At 54.4% G+C, this 16133-nt stretch overlaps 1 protein-coding gene across 1 annotated transcript; it reads right to left on the reverse strand.

Annotated features, from left to right (window-relative positions):
- On the reverse strand, positions 1-15377 carry NR2F6 (nuclear receptor subfamily 2 group F member 6). The gene is made up of 4 exons (XM_044671664.1): positions 14671-15377; positions 5739-5833; positions 1410-1946; positions 1-1038 (listed from the first exon to the last, which is right to left on the reverse strand). The coding sequence occupies exons 1-4, from the start codon at positions 14943-14945 to the stop codon at positions 764-766; spliced, it is 1182 nt and encodes a 393-aa protein (XP_044527599.1). The 5' UTR covers positions 14946-15377; the 3' UTR covers positions 1-763.
- Positions 15378-16133: the final 756 nt, after the last annotated feature.

The following is a 16133-nucleotide window of genomic DNA, read 5'->3' on the forward strand; positions in this document are numbered from 1 at the left end:
TGTGGTAAGAAACATCTTTATTGGCTTTCGGTCATTCATTTGTAGTGTCCAGCGTGGATTATATTTTTAGAGAATCAATCTAAATTATACATACCCCTGCCCCAGGCCAGGGGCCCTCCTGCCCCCCCTTCTCTCTCCTCGCTGCCTCCACTTAGCAAGCAGAAGGCAGCAGGGGGCAAGGCACCCCTGCCCTTGGCTTCCCGCCTCGCCTCAGCCCCCAGGGTCTGCCATCTCTTAGGCATCCCAGGAGAACCTGACCTCCCTGTGCCAGCTGCATTCTCTCCACCCATGGTAGATCTGGGATATGGCCCAGGACATGCATCTGGGGAGGCCAGGGAGGGTTAGGAGGAGGTGGGCTGGGGCATCCCCACACCTTGCAGGCTTCCCTCCCCTCTAGGAGGCTTCAAAGGCTAGCTGGTTCCTGGGCACAGATGGACGGAGGGCACTGAAGGGTGAAGGAGGGGCATCTGTGCCACCAGGGTCCCAGTCCAAGGGAAGGAGGGAGGGTCTTTTTGGTTTTATGTGGTCATTTAAAAAAACAAAAAGACAAAGTGATCTCGTTTGCCTTCTAAAAAATAACCAGTCTCAATGTCCATCCAGTCCCTGGGGTTGAAGAGGGTGTGAGGCCTTCTGCGCTGGTCCCAACATGCGAATGGCAGAGGCCGCCGTCCCCATCTCATGGATGAGGGACCTGAGGTACGGCCTTGGCCAGGGTCAGATGGGGCGGCCGAGGGAGCGGGGCCCAGGACCTGGCGTCAGGCCCCTACTGCCCGGCGGCGTACGGCCAGTTGAAGGTGCTGCCAGAGAGCAGCATGTCCCGGATGAGGGTCTCGATAGGTGTTTTGCCCACGAGGCGCATGAAGAAGAGCTGGGAGATGAGGGCGGCGGGCACAGCCCTCAGGGCGGGCAGCCGAAGGAGCAGGCGGCCAAACCGCTGAGGCTGCGAGGGGTACTGCGCACGCACGTACTCCGTCAGGGCCACTTGTGCCTTCTCCTGCAGACTTTCCACGTGAGCCGGGTCCGAGAGGCCGCAGGCATCTGCGGGGGACGTGGGGCCCAGGCCCCAGCCTGTCAGCTGCTGGGCCTGGGGCTCCCCAAACCCTGCCTGGCTCCCAGACCGTCCCTTCACCCCAGGGTGGATTCCGTCCCTCAAAGAGGGCAGCCTCTGGTCTCCAGAAACAGCAGGATGAACAGAGGCACCAGCCCCCAATTCCCCCCCAAAAGAAAGGCAGGAGGTAAAGAAAAGGGGAAAGCTGGAGATCAGGAGTACCCCAGGAGCCAGGGTACAGAGGGTCACCAGGGAGGGGCATGGGGGATCCCCGGGGTCCCCAGGAGACAGAGCAGGGCAGACGCCAGCGGGGGAAGAGGATCGGGGCAGGGGGCAGCCCAGGAGCCCAGAGCCAACCCACCTGGCGTGAAGAGGGCGATGGCCTTGAGACAGCTGTACTCTGCAGAGTCTACCTGAAGCCGGTTCAGCTTGTCCACCTGCTCTTGAAAGACCCGGATCTGGTCCATGAAGGAGACCACGCGGTCGGCGGCCATGGGCGCCGCGTGGAAGCCGGCCGCGGCCAGCAGCGGGGCCATGTGGAGGGGCAGGGCAGACTGGGCAGCGTTGAGGACAAAGAGCTCGCTCCAGCTGAGCCTGAGCAGGGCCACCTGGTCGGCCACGGGAAGCTCAGGGAAGAAGGGGATGTTCCGGGCCCACTCCACAGTGCTGAAGAGGAGGCGGGCGGCCAGCTCGCAGATGTTGTCGATGCCCATGACGCTGCCCTGCTGCTGGGCGTACTGGGAGCCATAGCGGGCTGCTGGGTATGGCTCTGCCCGGAGCAGCTGCGAGATCAGCTCGGACACCGGCTGACCATTAAAGTACTCCCCGCCCCCACCTCCAGCCAGGGCAGTGGGGCTGCCCCCCGAGTGCGGGTGTGGGATCCGGCCTCGCTGTACCGCTATTGGGAGACAAAATGGGGAGGGACATCAGGATGAAAAAACAAGGGGAGGCGGGAGACAAGAGTAGGAAATAATGAGAATGGCAGGGAAGAGATAGGGCAGAAGTGGGGAGAGGGGAGAGACAGGGAGAAAGATGAAAAAAAGAAAGGGAAGAGGGGTGAGGAAGAGAGAAAGGGAAAAGGGAAAAAGAAAAGGAAGAGGAGTGAGGAAAGAAGAAAGGGAAAAAGAAAGGGAAGAGGGGTGAGAAAGGGAGAAAGGGAAAAAGAAAGGGAAGGGGGTGAGGAAGGGAGAAAGGGAAAAAGAAAAAGTGGGAGGGAGAAAGGGGGGTTCAGGAAAGAAGAGAGAAAAGGAAACAAGAGAGAAAACAATACAAGGGAGGACAGAAGGAGAGAGAGAAGAGACAAAAAGAAGAGAATAGAAAGTGGGAAAGATGAAATGGAAAGAAATTGGGAAGAGAGAAAGAATGAGAGAGAGGTAGGTCAGGGTCAAGTTGGGAAGAAGGAAAAACCACTTCATTAGAATACGATGTAAATTTCCATTAAGTGACCCTTCCTCACCTATATCTAGGCTTAACGGTGAAGTCTGTCTCCTCTAGGAAGCCCCCTGGGATTGCATCAATATTGGGGAGAGAAAAATTCCAAGTCTCCTAGAAGCCCCACTTGCCCTGCCAGAGGGGACACGGGAGGAAGGAAGAAGCCTGCCTCGAGCATCTTCATTTTGGGGACGGGTCTAGGAAATGGGTCAGAAAACCAGGAGGCCCCTCCCTGACCCACTATCCTTCTCTTCCCCAGCGCGCGCGCACACACACACACACACACACACACACACACACACACACACACACACACAACCGCACACTGGCACAACAACCCCAACCCTCCCAGCAACGTACATAACCCTAGGGAGGGGGAACCTGCCCCCAACACCTTCTCTAACTGGCAAGATAAACAGGCCCACATGTACGGCACTAACAAAAGAAACAGGACAAGCCAACCCACACAGCTGCAGCCCAGAGACTCCAGCGGAGCCTCAATCCTCCCCTGTGGGGCAGTGGCAGTACTCTGAGCCCTGGGGGGGGACCAGGGCAATTATCTGTCCCTGGCCTGGGACTAAGGGAAGGGCTCAGCAGGAGGCCCGAGCAGCAGAGAAAGCATCCCAGTCCCTCCCCAGAAAGAGCCCCGAGCACTAGATGGAGAGATGGAGAGATGGAAGGAGGGCCAGGGAAGGCTGGGGACCGGATCACTGGACAGAAAGAGGGCTGCAAGGGGAGAAATGTTCTCTATTGTCCCCAATTCCCTCCTTGGTCCTATGGGGCCTGAAGGTGATTTATCATCCTAGCGGGCTGGATCTGGGAGGGATCAGAGAGATCACCTCATCCAATCCCTGTCCTCTGAGCTAAGGAAGCTGTGGCCCAGCCAGGGATAAAGGAGGGACTTGGCCAGGATCACACAGTGAGTTAGAGGCAGATACAGATCTGAGACTAGAACTGGGGGGTGTCTCTGGACTCCGGGGGGCCCCCACTTTCACCCTGAGACCCCTGCCCTTCCTGGAATCAATGTCAGGTCAACATGCCGGGCTCCCCCTTCCCTCTTCTTCCCAGTCACACAGCCACACTCGTCTGACCGGTATGGCAGCTGGGGTGGGGGGGGGAAGGGGGAGACGGGGAGGAGGGACTATGACAAGGAAAGACTGTTATAATTTCTGGCCCAGCCCAGCCCACCCCCTTCTATAGAAAGCTCTGGGGAAAGCAGCTTCCAGGCTTCAGCAGGAAGGCCCTAGAGATCAGAGCAGACACACCCCGCCTGGCCCTGCCCTGGAGACCTGGGGAATTGGGGACCCACAGGAAATAAAAATAGGGAGCCGGCTATGCGGGTTGGGGGTGAAGGAGAGAGAGTAACAGCCCTCCAGGCTCCCAGGGGTTTAGAGGATGGGGAGGCGAGGAAGCCTCCGCAATCTAGAGAGCTTGCATGAGCAATTAGTGCAATGGTCTCATTTTATAGATGGGAAAACAGAAGCCCAGAGAAGGAAGTGACTTGGCCCAAGGTCATGAAAACAGAAGGGCCTGAATAATCAAAATCCATAGATAAACCAGAACCCTCCAGTGAACCTCTCTTGACCCCATGGCTACTCTACTCGTGGCTAATGGGCCCAGGGTCAAGGCCACCCTCTAGCTCTAGTCCCACCCCTCCTCCAGAGTGCCTCAGGACTTGGGGAGACAGCCGGCCTCAGAGAAAGGACAAGTCCAATCTCAGAGCTCGCTCAAAGGGAAGGGAATTTTTCCAAGGTCTCCAGAGGGTGGGATTAAAAATTCAGGACTTCCGTGGAGTATTCTGGGTTAGCTGTGGGCAGAAGCAAGGAGGAAAATGGGTGACCTCAGAACACTAACTGTCCCTCTCAGAGGCCTCCTCCCTGGAGGTCAGGTACTTGAGGAATCACTGCCCAAATGAAAGCTGGGCTGCTCCAGACTTCCAAGATAGAATGACTACTTCTCAGGCCTGGGAGAATTAGAACCTAGATCATTTAGGTCTCACAGCTCTTATGGGGCCAGGAGCAAAGGACAGACCGGCAGTCTTTAGACATCTTCAGACCCAGAAGGGGCCAGAGGCCACCTCATCCAGTCCCCACACTGAAAATGCAAGTGACTGGGTCAGGTCCCCCGGCCAGGGAAGGGTCTGAGGCAGTATTTAAAGCTATGTCTTCTTGACTACCAATGGAGCATGTTATTTGGGTCCCAAACCCCAAAGCGACAGGAATGGTGCATTTCTGAAGCCCTCTGGTGCCAAGGTTCTATTCTAGAATTCTAAGAATCTCCTGGCTCTGAAATTCCAAGCTGCTATTCTCACATTCTCTCCCTAGCCTGAGTCAGGATGTCATGACTAGAAGCCCAGCACTCCTCCAGTCTGGGAGCGGGGAGGGTGAGGGGGAGGCAGAGGCAGCAGCCAAAATGCAGTTGAGCTAAGTAGCTAGCAGGGCACCTTGCTCTCTGGCTTTGCAGGGCATGCTTCCTGCCCTGGGCAAACACTGGGGTGGGGGAGGGAAAGTAAAATAAAGGGCTCTTGTTAAAAAAAAAACACAACAAAAACCCTTTCCAACCTGGAGGTGGGAAGGTCAGAGTGACCTGGGCAGGGTAACCAGGGTAGGTGGGGGGAGACAGAGAAGGTGCCCAAAGGCTTGGGCAGACTCTGGGCAATCTTCCCGCCCTGGAACACCCTTATGGGAAGATAAATGGGAGAAATCTGAAAGTCCCTTCCCTTCTCCTCCAGGACTGGGGAGACCATCACTCAGGAAAGGACAGAACTCCTGCAAGGGAGGGCCCGTCGATCACCCAGGCAGCCAACCTCTTGTTCTAGAGGGCCAGAGAAGTCTGCTAATGAGGTTGGCAGCCCCAGCCCAAGTGCCCCAGGGAATGGCCAGGAGAGCCAGAGAATAGAACTGATCTGGCTAGGGATTAGATTCCTCAGCCCCTTCCTCCACCCAGGAGAGCCCCAGATTAAATCCTCAAAGATGGGCACTTGCTCTCACCTGCCTTTCTCCAACTACAGCATTCCCTGCTTTCTCACTCGGCCTCAGGGCTTCAGAATGGGCCAGAGCCTGGATCCCAAGCTCCAGTTCCCTCTATTGTCTTCAGACAGGATGCTGGAAATTTGGGAGCTTTGACAGACTCACAAAATCAAGCCCCCCCAACCTCCCATGGACTCTAGGCAGGCAGTGAAGCCCAGGCTTCCTACAAGGTAGCTGAATCTGTCTCCCTTGTTGGTAGGGTTTGTGGGGGAGTTCACCCGCTGCCTTACCTTCCTTTCTCATGCCAACCCGGAAGCACTTTTTTAAACGACAGTACTGACACTGGTTCCGATGGTGTTGGTCAATCTGGCAGTCTCGGTTGGACCTGGAAGGTGAAGTAGGTGCCAAGGTCAGTGACCAAATCAAAGATCAGAAATGTGAGATGAGGTGGGATCCTAGAAACTACTTACTGGCTTCATGACCCCTGGCCAGCCCCCTCACCCTTCTAAAAGCCTCAGTTACTGCTCTTTCCACCTGTAAAATGGGGATAATAAACACTTGCACCACTTCCCTCCCCGAGTTGTTCTGGGCAAAAGCACTCGATGAACCTTCAAGGGCTTGAGAAATCAAAGTATGCCCCTTGTCAATGAATTCCTTTAACTGCTAATGGCTAAGTGAAGGGTGGGGGGAGTCCTGTGTGGATGTTGTCTTGCCCCACATTATCCCCTGTTCACTTACCTTTCACTACCCAAGAGCCCTGGAATCTCATCTGAAATCTGCAACTAACTCACTGTGAGTGTGGCCAGGTCCCTCCCTAGGGCAAAGGCAGATGAGATTAGGGGCCAAAGACCTTGGTTCAAATCCCAGCTCTGTCACTTCCTATAATCTTAAGCAAGTCGAGTCTCTCTCCTCCCTCATCTACAAAGTGAGGAGAATGAACCAGGTAAGTGTGGGCATCTCTCACAACTCCAAATCAGTAGTACCTGCCCCCTTTTGGGGGCCCCATTTCCTTATTTGTCAAAGTGTGTGTGTGGAGGAGGAGAGTCAGAGACAGCTGGACTCTGTGACCTTCAAAGCCCCCTTACAGGAGCTCAGAGTCCAACCCTGTTGTCCCCTGTGGTTGGCCTTGAACAGGCAGGCCTAGGTTCTGTGCTGTCTCCTGGGAGCCAAAAGCCAGCCCAGCTCAAGAGGTCAAGAAAGGCCCAGAAAGCTCTCAACCAATCCATAGCATTTGGTGCCAGAGCCGTCTCTATGTGAAAGGCACAGAGGCATTTCACTTTATAGACGAGTTTTAAAAAACCATTCATGGTTTTAGAATCCCTCAGCTGTGGCCTTCCCACATTAATACAGACCAGGGAAATGCCATCTGCTGGGCCCAGCAAGGACACAAAACTGGGGCTTTCAGGATAAGGGTCAGAGAGGTAAGCTAAGAACCTTCCAAACTCCCTCAAAGGTCCTGGGTCTTGTGTGACAAGAACCGATGCCCTAAACGCCTCAGTCTGGAGAAGTAGTTTACCACCCCTCCCTTTTGCCTAGAGCAGCTTGCCATCCTCTGTGCCCTGTACTCTGGCTCTACCGGTGCCCAAGGAACCATGTTAGGAAAACCAGGGTCATTACTAGGGGATGAAAACTTCCCCAGGGGTCTCAAGCAGCCTCTCCAAACTGGTCCAGAGACTCCACAGCCCTTTAAGGACTTGACCTCCAGGACTCTCTGCAAGCCATCTGGGCCTCCTTTGATCAGTCAATATAGAACATTCACTGAAACATTTACCATGTGGAGAGAACAACACTGGTCTTTGAACTCAAAAAGCCTCAAGTTCGAGTCCTTGATCTAACACTTTATAGTAATATGAGCTCAGCCACTTAACCTCTGTGAAACTGGGATGGGTCTAATTTGACATGTGGGTTGTAAGATGGAACTTAGAATGAAGAACATTCAGTTGAGTCCAAGGAACATTCTGAAATCTTGAAAGGTCTCATTCTAAGGTGTCTCTCAGTTCTGACATTCTGGAAGCAACCCCACACTCTATAGAGTAAATCATACTAGGTCCAGGGAGGAAGGTGAAGCCCCCACAGCTGCCTGACACTGCCTACCCTCAAAGAGCTTCCAGTCTAGGAGAAATTATTTTGTCTTCCTTTTGTACCCACGTGGCACAGAGTCTGGGTGTTGGTTGGTTGACTGACCTCCAAACCTCGAAAATAAGAAGAGCATGGATGGGGGAAGTAAACTGACCTCAAAGGGTAGAAATCTGGGGAATCCTCTGGCAAAAGAGGGAAAGAGTTAGGGTCTCAGATTCTCTTGTCTTCCTCTCTTTCTCTCTACTTTGCCCAGAGCTGAAAAGGCAAAGGATGAAAAAAGAGATGAGACAGGCAGACTATGGCTGGGTCCCACTCTAAAGGCTAAAAGAGGGAGTTTTAGGACAAACCAAAGCTTGTCCTACTTCCCACAGAGGGGAAAAAAAGAAATGGAGCTCATTCCCCTGAGCAGTGACCCAGGATAGAGATATAAATAGGGTGGAAGGAGAATTCTGGAGCTGACAGATCCCCAACAGGGCACTGAGGAAAGTGGAGGGGCACTGGAGGACACCCCTAGCTTAAAGCCCATCCTCGCCACCTCCTCCTTCTTTACCCAGTTCTCTTAAACATGGTCTTTGCCTCCTCACTCTATCCAGGGTCATAGAAGACTTCCTGGTCCCCACACCTACTGGACTCTTCTCAGGACTCAGGTTCTTCAATCACCCTCCATTCCTTGTAGCTGCCTACAACCCCCTCCTACTGGAAAATCTTTCCTTCAACTTCAGAGACAGCCTCTTCTCTTTGCCTCCTATGTGATGAATCCACAGTAGACCCTTTCCCCGATTCCCATCTTCCTGCTCCCTAAATCCAGCAATGCCTCAAAGGTTCTGTCCAGGGCCCTCATTGCTCCTCTTTTTGCCCTCCATCCCTTGGGGCTCTTCCTTCCCCGTGGTTTCAGCTCCCCACTCTAAGGAGATGATACTCCAATATCTATACCTCTATCCTGACTAGGTGATAACTGATATCATACTGGACCTGGATTCCAGAAGACCCAAGTTCAAATCTGGCCTCAGACACTTATTAGATCTGTGACCCTGGGCAAATCACTTCACCTCAGTGTGTCTCAGTTTCCTCATCTGTAAAATGGGTAATAATAGCACCTTCCTCTCAGGAGGGTGGTGAGGATCAAATGAGATAATATTTGTAAATTGCTTTGCAAACCTTCTAGTGTCATATAAATGCCAGCTGCTGTTATTCCAAGCTCCAGAACGGAATTTCTAATCGCCTATAGGCAATCTTCACCTACATGACCCACTAGCAACCTCAAACCCAACTTGTCCAAAACCAGACACTTATCTCTCCCAGAAGGAGAAAGCACAGTGGGCCTGGCACCAGGAGAACGGAACCTAAGGCTTGGTGATGCCATGTTCTACTTGTATTACTACAACTCCTGGCCCGCTTCTCAATGAGCCACTTTCCTTCTCTGTAAAATGAGAAGATTGGCCCAGTTTCTAAGATCTTTCTAGGTCTGATATTCTAGGTTCTAACACAAGATACTGCCAGCTTCTATGGAACCTTAAGGGACTCAGGCCACTGCTGGGTCCCCTGGCCAATGCCCCTCCTTCCTCTTGGGCCTGACTGGTACTGGGGCACAATGGGAAGTGCTCTAGATTTGATAATCAAGAGGAACTAGATTCAAATCCTCCTACTTTAGCCTCATATTAACTCTGAGGGTCCCTTACAAGTGACACTCACAATTCTAAGTCAATTCACTTCTCTAGGCCTCTGTTTCTTCATCTGTAAAATGGAGGGTAGGGTTGGATTAGATCAAGGACGTTTTGTGCCCTGGATCCCTGTGGTAGTCATTCTAGTGAAACTGATGGGACTCTTTCTCAGAATAATGTATTTAAAGAGACAAATGAAAATATATAGCATTACCAAGGAAACAAATTACATTAAAATCATTATCAAGTTTAAAAAAAAAAAAGTTTTCAGACCCAAAGTTAAGAACTGTTGGACTTGTTCCCAAAATGCCTCTCAGTTCTAACCCTACAGTCCACTTCAGGATCCCTAAATACTAAGATATGAAGGCAAGTTGTGAGTAAGGAGATATAAAGACTAGGGCGTGAGGATCTCCCCAAAGTACAACCTCCTCCCCAGCTTTATGGTGATCCTGGACTCTAACAAGCTAGGGGCAAAAAGGTGGAAAGCATAAGAGAGAAAGAGAAGGAGGCTAAACTGCTAAGTATGTGGTCCCTAATGGACCCTCTTCTGACTGTATGGGTCATCTATTCTCTCCTTACTCCCTCTCCCCAACCCCACCAAAATAAAAATGAAAATTCCTGGCGCCTGGGAAAGGCTGAGCAACACTCCTCAGACAGACATACCAAAGTCGAGGGCCACCCCACTCTGGTTTCAGCAGGATTTGAGGAGGTTTACTCTTAGGCCTAGTAACCCGTCTACTCCCTAAGCTCTGGAGTCAAGGGATCTGTCACTAATGGGGTTGTTTGGAGTGGCCTACAGCCAAAGCCAGTTGGGGTGGGGGGGTGGGGAATCAAAGAGCCCCTTGTGAAAGAGAAAGGCCTCATCGACAAGCATGGCATCGCAAGGTGCCAGACCTAGCCTCAGTTACCTCATCTGTAAAATAGGGATAATTATCAGAGCCACGTATCTCTCAAAATTACTGTGAAGAAAGAACCTCATAAACCTTCATAGTTGAACAGAAATGGGAATGATCCTTAGAGAATACTAAGGGCCCTACAAGAAAAAAGAACAGGGATGGATGCATATCCACCAACTTGGAAGAGGTTTGCCAAAGCTCTCTTTGGTCCTCGAAGTTCAACATCAGAAAGAAAGTGGGACAAGACAAAGGAACAGGGACGAAGGCAGGAGGCTTGGCAAAGGAGGCAAACCAGGTTCCCCCAACCCCAAATAAGAGGAGAAAGCCAGAGCTACCCCAGGAAAATACTGAAGAATCTCAACCAAATAGAGGAAGGTCTGGAAGGGTTCTGGCTGTGAGACCCCAGTCCAGTCATTCAATTTCTCCCCCTTCCTCAGGCTTGTTCCTCTCTCTCCCAGGGGGGTTATGGATAGGAGAGAAATATTAATCTTGGTCAGATCCTTCATTGACTTGGTGATCCCTTGTCTAGAGTCCAGGGGGGTAGGAGCAGCAACTAATGCAGGGTCAGAAAAATGAAAAGTATAAAGGGATAAATACTAACTCTACTAACAAACAAGCCTTATACTAACAAGTAACAGTAACAATAATTCAACTGTTGATATCAATCCTGGGAATAATTCGATACAATTTCTGGCCCAGAAAGACTTTCTTTTATCAGAATACTGAATGTCAGAAACTGGGAGGACCTAGAACATGGAATGTCAGAGCAGAGAGGACCCTTAGAGCCAGGTGTGCCAGGCCTGGGAGGGCCCATTAGAAATCATCAATTTAGGGAGAAATTAGGTGGCTTAGTGGATTGAGAGCTGGGCAATCCTGGATTCAAATCTGACCTCTGACACTTCCTAGCTGTGTGACCCTGGGCAAGTCACTTAACCCCCTTGCTTATACCTTGATTCTGAGATGGCAGGTCAGGGGTTTTTTCTGGTTTGTTTGTTTGTTTGTTTGTTTTTAATACCCATTAGAATGCCTCATTTTAGAGATAAAGAAATCGAGATCTAGATCGTCTCCTGGTGACACTATGACAAAGTCTGGAACTAAACCCAGGTCTTCTTGCTAAATCAGGATGGGGAGGGGGGAGAATACGATGGCCCATTGCTCCATCTTGTTGATGCCTGTGGAACTTTTGTTCTGATAGTCCATTTCTCCCCTCACAGTCATTTTCAGAGAAGATTCTGCCCAATGCCCATGTGGGCTCTAGAGGCGCTGGGTGACTTGCCTAAGGTCACCCAGCAGCAGTGCCCTCCAAGGACGAGGTCAGCAGCATGGAAAGGCTCCAGCTGTGCAGGCTGGCTCAGTCCATTTCATGGCCCAAACAATACCGGGCAGGGAAAAGTCCCAGCCATTTTGTCCATAGGAAGAATGGGCCAAGGGCACTGAATAGGCATCCTTCAGCCCCCAGCTGGGTAACCTGGAGGAGGGAGAGGATAGGGAACGATCCTTAATGTTGTTCTAACACCTGGGCTTCTGACCAATGGTCAGCGCTCCTGGCTAATGAGGCCAAGGTCACTATTTTGAGGACTGCACCTGGTCCAATTATCATGTGGCTGCTGGAACCAGGCTTCCTCTACCTCAGAACCTAAGAAGCTGTCCAGACCTTGCTAGGGACTGAGTCTTACCCTCCCCACTTCTAAAGATGAACCTGGTTTTAAATTCTCTCCATCTAGTCCAGTTCCTTCATCTGGGAGCAGCTATCAATGACTCTTAGGAATTCCCTTGATGTTTCAAATCTATATCCCAGGGGCAGCTGGGTGGCTCAGTGGATTGAGAGCCAGAGTTGGAATCGGGAGGTCCTGGGTCCAAATCTGTCCTCAGATACTCCCTAGCCCTGGGCCAGTTACTTAACCCCTACTGCCCAGCCCTTACTGCTCTTCTGCCTCAGAACCAATACAACGACAGGAGGTAAAGGCTTTAGAAAAAAAACCAACAACCAAATCTATGTCCCTGCACCAAGCCTCTGCTGCCCAGGGCAGCAGCAGGGGCCTAGGAAAGAGAGAGAATGGCGTTCAGGGAGCCCAACTCACCTCCTAATTAGCAGGCCTATGATCAAGCTGAGCCTGCCTACCCCTCCTTGCCAACAAATGTGGGTTGGTTGGAGGCGGCTGCCAGAAAACAGGTGGTAAGGACAATTAAGTGCAGCTAGAAATGGTTTATTTCCCCTTTTGGGGAGGGGAGGGCAGACACTGGTGGAGATCAGCCAGCTCCGAGCACAGCGGACCTCTCCCCTCCCCCAACAATGTGCCCCTGGAGGGGCAGAGGAGGCCTGGGTCAGCTCTGCTGGGCCTCGGAGGGTTAAGCCCCAAGTCTGGATGGGAGCATCCCCATGCCTAGTATCCTCCCATGAATGCCTGGGGAGGAGAGAGCACACAATCCCTCTGGCCCTGGGAAGAAAGAGGAGGTGGATTGGGGGTGGGGATGCCAGGCTCCCCCAGCCTCCATTTCTGCCCAGCTGGGAGGGCAGAGAGCCCGGCCACTGTCTGCTCATTCCCTTTCCTCCTCAGGTGGCACCAGAGCACCCACAGGATGGGTCTGCTTAGCTCCAACCTCACCTCTCCCTCCATCGCCCCTAGCCTCCCTGACCCTCAGCCAGAACACAAGGAAAAGCACCTCGAGCTTCTCTCTGGTGGGGGAGGAGAACTTACCAAAATGGAAACCACACACACAAAACCAGCCACTCCTCTCAAACAACAACAACAACAACCAAACACCTCAAGACTTGTTACTAGGCGGCTGGCCAAGTGTGGAGCACGGGCCCTGGAGCCCACAAAAGAGAGGGGTTTGCTCCGATTTCCTGCCCCTGGGCCAAGCCCTCAGCTGTGGGCAGGGGCAGGTCCTGGAGCCTGGCAGGATCAGCAGAGGAGAGCAGGAATCTGGCACCCCACCCCCAGCCCTGCTCAGACACCTCAGGGTCCCCCTGTGGAGCCTCGGATCCCTTAAGGGCAGAGACCATGTCTTATTTCACCTCCCCAGCAGGGGCTGGGGAGAGCTGGCCTAGAATTCAAGAAGGCCTGGCTACAGGACCCAAGGCAATAAGTCCCAAGCCTCTCCAAGCCCCCTGCCCTGCCTGTTTTCCAAAGCCCAAAGCCAGAGCAGCTGCTTACAACTCAGCATGAGCAGAAAGGGTTTCTTCACTGGGAGTTTCCCAACACACTTCTGGGCTCCCTCCTCAAAATTAGGAGCTATTTCCTGGAAATGTGAATACCTTTGACTAAAGGCTTGTGGTCATTCTAGATTCGCTTGGGGGGGACTGAATTGAGCCCCCAGCTTGGGTTGAGGGATTTTTCTGGTGTGAGGGGTTGGGGAGGAGGGGGGAGGGCAGGAAAAGGTAACCTGGAAAGGGGTAGAACCCGAACTCCATTCCCTAGCTAGCCTAGCTCTCCCACTTTCAGGCCCCCCAAACAAGAGGCTGCAAGTTTTGGAAAAATAGGTTTGCCCCAGAGGGTCTGCCCTGGAGACCTCTAGGAGGGAAGACAATGGGCAGAAGATTCTAAGTTCTAACCCCCTAAAGGAATTCTAAGTTCTAAATGCCACGTGGGGTCACTCTAAATACTCAGCTTTTCAAAAAAGAAAAAGGGTGGGGGAGGAAGGGGAAGAGAAGAGAAACAGGAGACCAGAGGTCCCTAACTCTGTGCCTGGAGGGGGAGACAAGAGGTGTTGTGGCCTCCCAGCCCAGTCAGTCTTCAATCACTGCCTTGCAGCCACCGCCTCCCCCAGATGGCTCTCCCAGATCACTATCCCTGGGAAGGAAGGCCTGCTTCCCCAGGCCAGACCAGGCCACAGAGGTCACTGCCTCACATACACCATTCCTCCTCCCTTCTCCCCCCCCCCCACCCCATGCCAGGTTTCAGAGGCCCTGGAGGGCAGAAGAAGGAGGTTAAATGAGGGCATCGAAGAGACAAGCTTTGGAAGTAGAGAGGGCAGGTGGGAGGGTCAAAGATGAAAGGTCAGGGAGGAGGAGGTCAAAGGGAAAGAGTGTGGAGAGTTGGTGACAATGCCCTGCATTTCGCTAGTATTTTATGGTTTACAAAAATGTTGTCCCCTCCATGGGTCCTCTCTGATCATCCCAGCAAGTTTATGAGGCAGGTAAGGAATTATCTCCGTTTCAGTGAGGAGGAAATAACTTTAGCGACTTGCCCAAGGACATTCGGCTACTGAGGCCAAACCAAGCCGCCGCCCCCCCCCCCCCCACCTCAACTCCCAGTCCTGCGGTCCTCCCAAGGTGATAGGCTGCTGCTGCTGCAGGCTCAGCAAGCCAAGGCCTGGGCAAGCCCAAAGAAAGCCTGAGCTTCCTGGGTTTCATATGACAAAAAAAAACTAGAGCCTGAGTCCCTCATTTTACAGATGGGAAAACGACAGGCCCCGAGAAGGGAAGGAAGAGGCTTGGCCGGGATCACTCAGGGGGTGCTGGAGCGGGAATTTGAACTCAGGGCTCTGGGCTCTCTACCCGAACCGCTGACTGCTTCGGCCCCGGGACAGCAGATGCGCCTCCGGCTATTCCTCGCTCCTCTCCTCTCCCCACCCTCCCTTACCTGCAGGTGTAGCTGAGGTTCCGGCGAATGCTCCGCTTGAAGAAACTCTTACAGCCCTCGCAGGTGAAGACGCCGTAATGCTTGCCGCTGGACTTGTCCCCGCAGACCACGCAGTCCACCTGGAGCCCAGGCTTGTCTTCGTCGCCAGGCTCCGGGTCGCTGCCGCCGCCCTGGGGCGAGGCCGAGTCCTCTTCCGAAGTGCGGGGATAGCCGCCCTTCTCCACTCCGTTCGTATCCCCGTTGGGGCCGCCCCAGCCGCCGGTCACCATAGCCATTCTCCCCTCCGGGGAGGGGAGAGGGGGATCCCGGGCTCGGGGGTGCGGGAAGGGGCAAGAGGAGAGCTAGCAGACGGCGAAGGCCAGGCGCTGGGGGGCGCCCCCGAAGAGCATCAGGCTGCGCCCCCAAAACAGCCACCGCCCCCCGGGTGCGGAGCGGGGCGGGGCGGGGCCGGCCGGGGCGCTGGGGGCCCCGCGACTGGCCCGGAGACTAGCAAAGTTTGGCAACAACTTTCCGCGGGTCCGGGCCGAAGGCAGAACTGGTCGGGCAGGTTCCCGAGCCGGCAAGGGCTCCTGAGGGGGGGAACTAGCAGCGGCTGCAGTACCACGTTCCCAAGCGGCGGGGCCGGGGCCGGAGCCGGAGCCGGGGCTCGAGCCGAGGCTAGCAGTACGTGCCGCCCGTCCCCCGGCCCAGCGGCCCCGCAACGGCGGCCAGGGCAGGCCAGCCCCGGGCCATCGCACCAGCGGCAGAAGCAGCAGGGGCAGCTGCAGGGGCACCTCCCCGTCGGGCGGGCGGTCCCGAGGGCCGAGCCGCGGCCCGTACCGTCCTCCCAGCTCCTCCTCCTCTTCCTCTCAGCGCCGGTAAACTTCGGGGCTCAGCCCCCACTCTGGCTGCTCCGGAGGCTCGGGCTGTTCCCCTCTGGCCCACGCAGGCCTCTCCGCCTTCCTCCCAGCTCCTCCTCCTCCTCCTCCTAGCGCCGGGGAAACTTCGGGGCCTGGCCTCCGGGCGGGCCGTCCGTCTCTTCCCTCCTCCCCTCTCCTTCCTCCTCCCCCTCCTCCTTCTTCTCCAGCCGCTGCTGCTGCCGCTGCTGCTCTTGGGGAAGCCTCGGCCCCGGGCACTCTCCTCTCCGCTGCTCTCGGCGCCGAGGGCAAACTTAGCGGGGCTGGGCCTCCACGCTGCCTCCGCCTCCTCCAGCTGCCCGAGCTCGGCGACAAGGAAAGTTTGGCTGCAACTTGAGGCGCGGCAAGTTCCCGAGCCCCGGCAGGCGAGCGGGCGGGCGCCCCTCCCTCCTCCTCCTCCTCCTCCTCCGCCTCCTCCTGCTTCTGCCTCCGCCTCCGCCGGCCTCCGGCTCCTCCGCTAAGGGAGGGGCAGCCGAGAGTGGCGCTCGGCGGCCTGGGTCCGGCCTCGGCCCCAGCCCTCGGCAGGGCCGGCCCGCTCTGCGGCAGCTAGCGCTACCCCCACCGCCG

The sequence above is a fragment of the Gracilinanus agilis genome, chromosome 1, assembly GCF_016433145.1.
Source record: "Gracilinanus agilis isolate LMUSP501 chromosome 1, AgileGrace, whole genome shotgun sequence".
NCBI classification, from domain to species: Eukaryota; Metazoa; Chordata; class Mammalia; order Didelphimorphia; family Didelphidae; genus Gracilinanus; species Gracilinanus agilis.

What these genes read in the sequence shown, in the direction of transcription:
- NR2F6 (XM_044671664.1), bottom strand. Translation starts at nt 14,945, where the DNA reads ATGGCTATGGTGACCGGCGGCTGGGGCGGCCCCAACGGGGATACGAAC. An exon ending in AACCTCAGCTACACCTGCAG is followed by an intron (nt 5,834 to 14,670) that starts GTAAGGGAGGGT and finishes TTCACCTTCCAG; the next exon opens with GTCCAACCGAGACTGCCAGA. An exon ending in CATCGCCCTCTTCACGCCAG is followed by an intron (nt 1,039 to 1,409) that starts GTGGGTTGGCTC and finishes CGTCCCCCGCAG; the next exon opens with ATGCCTGCGGCCTCTCGGAC.